This window comes from Saccopteryx leptura, chromosome 6 (assembly GCF_036850995.1).
Source record: "Saccopteryx leptura isolate mSacLep1 chromosome 6, mSacLep1_pri_phased_curated, whole genome shotgun sequence".
Lineage (NCBI taxonomy): Eukaryota > Metazoa > Chordata > Mammalia > Chiroptera > Emballonuridae > Saccopteryx > Saccopteryx leptura.
In genome coordinates, this window is record NC_089508.1 from 190436597 (window position 1) to 190445239 (window position 8643).

At 52.0% G+C, this 8643-nt stretch overlaps 1 protein-coding gene across 1 annotated transcript; it reads left to right on the forward strand.

The window, feature by feature from the left end:
* The first annotated feature begins 1336 nt into the window (after positions 1-1336).
* On the forward strand, positions 1337-7307 carry MSX2 (msh homeobox 2). Its single transcript, XM_066341692.1, has 2 exons — positions 1337-1800; positions 5601-7307. The coding sequence occupies exons 1-2, from the start codon at positions 1401-1403 to the stop codon at positions 6023-6025; spliced, it is 825 nt and encodes a 274-aa protein (XP_066197789.1). The 5' UTR covers positions 1337-1400; the 3' UTR covers positions 6026-7307.
* Positions 7308-8643: the final 1336 nt, after the last annotated feature.

Sequence of the window (8643 nt, forward strand, 5' to 3'; positions counted from 1 at the left end):
AGACTTCTGTTTGCCTCCTCACGTGCAGAATAATGGTTCAGATACAGGGGAAAAGCAGCTGCGGCCTGGAAAGAGCCATTTGAATCCCTGGGTCTTGGCCCAGCGGCCTACAGAGATCCCAGGCCACCCTGCACTTGAAGCTTGCTCGCTCTCCCCTTCCTCATGGACTAAGACAGTCATCACTAAGGTTCAAGATGTAATTAGCCAGGGTATAATTTGGAGAGGGGTGTGTATGGTGTGTGTGTGTGTGTGAAGATATCAATGTTTCTTTCCTTCTTTTTCTAAACCAGGTGCAACGCATAAAAATGTGCTTCCCCAAAAGGTCCACAGGCCTGGGTGTGCAAGCTTGGAACCCTGTATTTCTGGGATTTGCAAGAGGGGAGGGAGGCATTAGATATTATCGTGCCTTTTTCTCCCTCTCCTCCCCCTCGAAGGCAAACACTGGCACACAAACACACATAACAAACACAGGCTCAGACAAACGCATGAGCACACACAATACTGCGCGCAGTGTGGAGGGAAAGATTGGGCAGGATGCTGCCCAGAAACGAGGTTCAGGGAAAACAAGCGGACTCCAAAGTTTCTCAGCGCACTGGCTTTAACAGTGGAAGAATGGGGACCACTGGTTGAATGTGTCCAGTCGGAACTCTTTGGGGCAGAACAGCCCCTGACCACTTCTCAGGCTCTCTGTTACCCCTCTTCTTGCAGAGGGCTTAGGGTATTAGCAGACGCCCTCGAGCACTTACTAAGAGCGAAATACTCGTCCAAGTGCCCTGCGCGTTACTACTCCCTTTAGCAAGGGAGGCTGGCTCGCCTTCAGTGCTGATTCCTAAAGTTGCAACGTTAAGCCCAGCTTCGGCGCATAGTAGGCGCCTCGTACATGTTTTTTGCAATATCCGTTGCAGGCTTGAAACGTGTTCTGGAAGTGGGGGCGGGTGCGTGTGAGATCCGTGCGGACAACGGGGTACCTTTTCAAAAGAGGGGTCAAAAGAGAGAAGAAGAAATGGGACTCGGCGAACTTCCTCTTTAAATAATCGGCCTTAATTACGCCTCGGACTTTTCAGTTTTGGCGTGATTATAACCCTTGAGGGATCGCCTAATAACAACTCTGCTGACTGCTCCTGTAATTAACTCCTAATTTATTTCAAACAGGGGGGATGGGGGGGGGGGGAGAAAGGCCCCAGCCTCTGCCGGAAGAGCCAATGGGAGGCGAGCGTCCGTGACGTCACCTCCAGGGCCCGCGCTGATTGGCTGATCCGAGTCTCCCACTTCCCCCTTGGAGGAAAGGCTCAGCTCGCTCCCGGCTCGCCCCTCCCGTCTTCCCCCCCAAAAAGTTGGAGCCGCCGCTGCGGGGCTGCCACCCGAGTCGCGCGCCGGGAGCTACGTGGGGCAGGGGAGTCATGGCTTCTCCGTCCAGAGGCAATGACCTGTTTTCGTCCGATGAGGAGGGCCCGGCGATGGGGGCCGGGCCGGGCCCGGGGCCCGGGGGCGCCGAGGGGGCTGCGGAGGAGCGCCGCGTCAAGGTCTCCAGCCTGCCCTTCAGCGTGGAGGCGCTCATGTCGGACAAGAAGCCGCCCAAGGAGACGTCCCCGCGGCCAACCGAAAGCGCCTCCGCCGGGGCCACCCTGCGGCCGCCGCCGCCGCCGCCGCTGCTGCTGCCGCCGCCGGGACCCGGCGCCCGGGAAGCGCCCAGCCCCGGGTCGCTGGTCAAACCCTTCGAGACGGCCTCGGTCAAGTCGGAGAGTTCGGAAGACGGGGCGGCGTGGATGCAGGAACCCGGCAGATACTCGCCGCCGCCGAGTGAGTGCGCGCCCGGGCGGGGACGACGGGGGGGACCGGAGGGGGAGCTGGGGGCTGGTTTCCAGGCCGGGGGGGTGCGGACACCCCCGGCTACACGTGCGCCCCCCCCCCGGGAAGCAGGCGCGCAGCTGTTCTTGGCCCTTCGTTACCCCCTCGAGGTCCGCGCGCCGGCTGCAGCCTGGACACCCCGTGGGTACCTTCCGCGCAGCGCGTGACCCGGGTCCCCTCGCTGTGCAAAGCGTCGCGCACCGGGGCGGACTTGTTGGTCTGCGGAGGGCGAACCGTAACTGGGTTTTATCGTTTTTTTCTCTCACCCCTTGCCCTGCGCTTCGGGGGAACTTCGCTTACTTTTGTGATATTGCCCAACCGGGGGGGGGGGGGTCTCTTGCCTGGGGTGGGGGGAGTGAAAGGGGGTGTTTGACTCCTTCTTGTCGAAGTTCACAATCCTGCTGCTAGGTGTGCCCTCCCTTTTAAAGATGAGCTAACCGAAATCGAACCCGATCTTGGAAGGAAACGATCATCTTCCGTGGGTCCCGCGGGTGTCGAAGCAGGATCCCGCCGGAGGGAAGGTGACAGAGACTGACGCGGGGAAGAAATGCGGTCCCCGGCAGCCAGCACCTCGCTGGCGAGGGTCCTGAGAGCTTCGCTGGGAGCGGGCTGGGGTTTGCAGCACGGGGTGCTGCTCGCTTGGCCCACAGTAATAATTAACAGCATTCCAGCGGCGATTGAGAGCTTTACCAAGTGATGCTCACCAGATCGCCATCCTCGCTGGAACCCCGAAGTGTAGGCAGAGGCGGGGGACCTGCGCTTAATCCCCCTTTTTCAGACACCCAGACTTTAAGAGGACTCAACTTGCTTTGAAGCAAGTCACCGATCATGGCTGAATCTGGCTAGGTGTACTGGTGACCAAGCCCCGCTCCTCTGTAGGTTGCAAGGGCCATCTTTGATCCTTCTCCCCAGAGAGACCAAGCAGAGGCCCACACACCTGCACCCCGCTTCCTGCCAATGAGACAGGAGGGCAGAAAGAGTTCGGTCCAGGAGAGCTGTTATCTCCTTCAACTTTTGCATCCATTTTTTTGGCCCTTGATCATTTGCAATTTGAAAACAAGGGACCTTTCCCAAAGCCGGAGAACCACATCTTTTTCCGTTTACATCAGTCAAGCCCTCAAGACTGGAGTGTATGGTGTTTTGTGAACAAAACAAGGCCATATACCTAGGCGGCAGTGGCTGTCTGTCCGTCTGGCAACTCTCTCCACCCTGTGCGAAACTCCGAAAGATTCAAAGGGTGTGGAGAGCCAAGGACTCAAAGAATTTAAACACACCTTCACCCAGTGGTTTACAGCACTTTTAACCATATTATCTTAACCGGCCTGTGTGGCGGCAGCAGCTGGCCTCCTCGCAGCAGATGACATTTTAGCCCAGTGCGGAGGAACCAGCACACCTCCGAGTTTTGGGCTTGACGGAAAGAAATTCGGGGGACATTGAATGGCGGGGCTTGGGACGTTCTACAAACTCTCACTCTGAACCTTCCTGTGGGATCAGTGTTATTTACTCATGTTATTGACGGTGAGGAAGAGGCTCAGAAACTTGTGGGAACTTAGTAGTTTTGACGAATATCGAGTACCTACATATATATCCCCTAGGCCTCGGCCCATACGTGCCCTGAGGCACATCAAGATTTAGGGCCTTCCTGGGAGTGGTGTCCCGAGGTCAGAAGTCCCACTTCCTTAGGTCTCCGGGTTCTGAGATGGCACGTCCCCCCCTTGCTGTCAACGACCCTGTTACCAAGTGTAGTCCAGCTCCCCGGCTCAGTAAGTCAGGCTTGGGCCCTGGGTGTGACCTTCCCAAAAGAAAAATTGGGAGATCAAAAAAAAAAAGGGGGGGGGTGTTAATTTTAAAACAAAAAGTGGGTTATCAGTGCTTTGGGGCCTGGGGGTCCCAGAAGCTCCTGGCTAGGGAGCCCAGGGCGGGAGGGAGCCACCCGCCTAGGCTTTGGTTTTGTTATTCAGAGGAAGTAGGATAAACGCTGTTTTGCTTTGTATATAATCGCATCCTTCCTCCGGCTGGTTTAAAATGGGGGGGAGGGGTGGGGGCTGGGAGGAAGCCTCCTAAATTTTTGGCTTTGATGCACGTGTGTGATCCCATCCCCTGGATTTCATAATTCAAATGCAGCCCCAAGGAGCAGGCAGGATGACCGTGCTGGGAGTCGGAATTGCTTCCAAACTTACGAGCAGGATTAAGTATAGACAGTATAGGTGCCCGGTATCTGAGCTGAGTCAGCTGGGTCCTCCCAAGAGCCAGGCCTGGTTCGTGAGGGCTGATGACTTCACAGGCCTTGGAGTCTGTGATGGTGTGGTTAGTTTATTTGTAAATTAAAGAGCAGGTGCCCTGGTTTACTTAGGGATTAGCATATGCAAAAGCTACACTTCTGTTGTCGCTTCTTACCCAGACCTCTCCCAGATTTCTGGGGTGTTTTTTTTTTTGTTTTGTTTTTTTGATTGCAGAAAATCACTACCTTTCTCTTTTTGGTTGCTTAAAGTGATGATTAATAGTGTCACACTGGGACAGATCCCGTTTCTTGTTGGAAATGGAGGCTGGGTTGGGACTTGCACTGTCACCCTCAAGTATGAAGTGTAAACTCTGTCTTGGGCCACCAAAGTAACAAAACAAGAAATGCGACATTCTCCCCTCGAGTCCCTTGGAGTTATTACTGTGGCTACATTTGGAAAATTAGCATAGCTCATAAAAGCCAAATACAGCAAATTGATTGTTTAGCGTTCTGTTCCCCAGCTGCCCACTCCTTCCCCTTGAGGAAAAGGATGCCCAGAGTGAGCCGATGCTAGGGCACCACAAGGGTGCCCAGTCCTGGGACTTCCTACAGTCCCCGCCAGTTTAAATATGGGGTCTGGGTGCTGCTGGCGTGCCTTTCTGTTGCTTGTTATTCCCTCATAACAAATCCTGGCGACAAAGTAATCATTGACACATTGGCTCTAAACCATGGGCTGGGGAGAGATGACTAAGATGTCATCACCTGCCCTCAAGTCCGAGGCGGTGTGATTTCCCCTGACATGTACATTTGTGGGCCAGCCGATTTTTCTCTGCCTCCTTAGTCAAGTTTACGATACAGAAGCGCCCAGCCAAAACGCCTAGCCCACATCCAGATCTGTAAAATGATGTTCAGTTTTTATGATCTGTAGACTGGATGGGGTGACAGCTATGGCAGTTTGTGGCTGTGTGGGGCTGCTCCCCAATCGCAAGATGCTGTTAATTGACCCCAGACCTTTGTCAGTTTGCTGATACAATAGCCCAACTTGTCCTGATGCACAGAGGGGACCGACCCACTTTTTAAATGAGATCCTTGTCATTTTCTTTTTTATATGTGATGATGTCAGCATCGAAGGAAGTGAGGATTATTCTGAACCCAGACTGCATCTTAAAGACAAGAGAAATTAAGTTCAGAAGAGATGAGTTTTTGATCCCAGACTTAGAAGGGCCTGTTCTAAGGTCTTCTACTTCCATTAGTCTAAGACTGTTTGTTTCCCACATAGAAAGTTCTGTTACACCATTCAATTCCCAACCATTTCGTTAAAAGCCTCAATTAAAAAAAAACAAAACAAAAACAATTTATCTATTTAAATATGGTCCTTCTCCACCCCTATTCCCCATCCCCACCCCCTCAAGAAAACCACACCTGGTTTTGACAGGTATCTCTTTGAAAGATGAAGAGGGTGGCCCCCTCGCGCGCATACACCTGAGGAGTAGGCCACTGCTCTGCTAATTCGCTCCCTCTCTGCCTCCAGGACACATGAGCCCCACCACCTGCACCCTGCGGAAGCACAAGACCAACCGGAAACCGCGCACACCCTTCACCACGTCCCAGCTCCTGGCGCTGGAGCGCAAGTTCCGCCAGAAACAGTACCTCTCCATCGCGGAGCGCGCCGAGTTCTCCAGCTCTCTGAACCTCACAGAGACCCAGGTCAAAATCTGGTTCCAGAACCGAAGGGCCAAGGCGAAAAGACTGCAGGAGGCAGAACTGGAAAAGCTGAAAATGGCTGCGAAACCCATGCTGCCCTCTGGCTTCAGCCTCCCTTTCCCCATCAACTCGCCCCTGCAGGCAGCGTCCATATACGGAGCATCCTACCCTTTCCATAGACCTGTGCTCCCCATTCCGCCCGTCGGACTCTATGCAACTCCAGTCGGATACGGCATGTACCATCTATCCTAAGGAAGACAACTTTCGATAGACTCCATGATGGGATGCTTGTCTCCATGGCTTCCCCCCGCCCCCTCTCCGGGAAGGCAGCACCAAGCCAGCACTCGGCTACCTTCCTGCACCACCCTCTGCAGCCCGGCCGACAGGGCCACAGACACTGTTTCAACTCCTTCCTTAGGCTGCAGGCCACCACGGGGGTCCTGTTTTCTCCGGTGTCCTATTCCAGATGCCCTCCTCTCCTTTCACAAAGATTGGCTCTGAAGGTTTTTATATATGAGTATATGGAAGAAAATATAATACATTTCTATACAGCAAACATAAAAATTCAAATTATTTTGAAAGACAAAATTTATATACATATATCTATACCTTTTTTTTATCTATAGCACCTAAAAGAGACTGCTTACGTTCCCCCCCCCCCCATTTTTTTTCTCTTATAGGGGGAGACGTTATTTTTTTTGTTTTTAATGGCTGAAATTTGGTGATTTCGATGAAATGATTGGCTTTTGCTTAAGGAAAGCAGATATTAGAACTAGACAGAAAGTGCATAGGCGATATAGATATGGAGAGATTCCTCCAAGTGACAGGGATACAAAAGTTGTTTGAAGTCTTCCATGCATGAAAAGACTAATTAGATACTACCGTATTTGGCCTTATCCCCCTCCGCACCCCCCATGTTGCTACAGACATTGTTAAAGGTTTACCTTTCTTTTGGGTTAGATCAATAAAAGGGGAATGAGAAGACTGAGCAAGCCCAGGGTAAGGTGGAAAACAGAAGTACTTCCTAATTCCTCTTAAGGCTGTTTGTTTAACTCCATTTCAGATGATTGGAGAGTGAAACTTAAAGCCTGTCGGGAGGAATTGGTGTTTTCTGTGAAATATACTAGGTAGGTCAATCCTCACACTTTGCAAAAAGTGTTCTTTGGGGGAGGGGTGTAGTTAATTCTCTGCTTTAAAAAATGTCTTGTAACCATTACCTATATGCTAAGTATTCTTGAACAATGACTAGATCCAGAAAGGAAAAAAAAAATCATGCTTCCTCTGTGTGTGTTACCTATTGTATGTGCTAAACATATTAGAAAAATGGATACATTTTTAACATGTTGGGGGCAGAGGGTAAAGCCATGTTTTGACTTGGTAAAAATGGTGTCACACAGCCCCATACAGCTCCCTGGTATTTCAACCTCCTACCGGTCTCTCCCTTCGCCCCCCAACCAGTATACATTATCCCTTTGAAAGGGTGTCTTGTATAATTTTATATATATTTTATTGAAGAGTTATTTCTTATCTCTTATTCCGAATTAAATTAAACGTTTGTTTTATTGCAGTCAAATCTGTCCAAACTCAATTATTTGAAGAGGCATTCTCTCTCTGTTCTTAGTTGGGCTTAGCTCAAAAATGCCACTCAAATGGGGGTGGGGGGATTAGGAAGCTGGTGATTTTTATTATTATTTTAATGTGAATCAATCAAGAGTTGTGGCCAGATTCAGCCTGAGGAAGGAGGCCTGGGGGGGGGGGGTGTCCATTGAAAATAGCAAAATACTTGGAAATATTTCCTCCAGCAGCTTGGGTTACTCTTGGAAAAGAAGGGGAGTTTTTCAGACTCCAGGGAAAGATGGTTTTAGGAGAGACTACGTACGGTGGGGGCTGAGGCACTCGCCAGCATCTTGAGTGCTCTGTAGACGATCAAGGGAAAGTCTTGAACTTGAAATTTCCCATCTACCAAAACAACAACAAACTTAAAAGCTGAGGAGAAGGAACCTATGGCTCTTTGCAAATGGGGCTGGCAACTAGATAGATGCTTCCATTGGGGGTGGGGGCATCAGATCGCACTCCCTTCGCTTTTCCCAGATGAGGGCCGCCAAAACAAGATCCTCTGCCCGAGGTCTGGAGGGGACAGGGGTTCATTGGAGTCCCCTTGGCTTTTCAGCTTCTTTCCTCAGGATTCAGGGCGGGGGGTCAGGCCTGGGCATCGAGTTACGTTATGAAGATGAATTGGCACTGATCAGGAGACGCTGAGAAGCGTTTCACATTCCGCTTTCTGCTGCACAAATGAGAAGCTCTACGGACGTATCACACCTTTCAAAGGTCTAACGGGAATCTCCCCTGGCCCTGGTGGCGGATGGATGGATGGATGGATGGATGGATGGATGGACGGATGGACGGATGGAGGCATCGGATGCACGGAGCGCCCGGCGCGGCGCTGCGGGAACTGCCGCTGGAAAGATGGCACCTGGCGCCTACTAGGCCTGGCGTTTCTCCTTTTCTTGTCCCACATTGTCTTTCTGCCAGATACCCAGCGTGGAGGTCTCAGAGGTCTCCCAGCCCCACTGCAAAGAGCCCTACTCCCAGGATCTCCTGGGAGCCGAGCCGGGGCTGAGTTCTTACCCCTCCACGGCTCCATTCCCCAGCCAGCCCACGGAGCGCCCCAAACCTCTCCTGCAGCCCGAACCCCTAATCCCAGCCCAGAATACAACTACACTTTTTTTTAAGGGGATGCACTTGCCAAAGCACAAACCTCTACCCCACCCCACCCCCCCACCCCCATTAGCCCCTTTGCGTCCACCAAGCCTCCTTCCCAGCGCCTCTGGGACCCCGCAGCCTCGGGATCTGAGCCCTGGTGGGGAGTC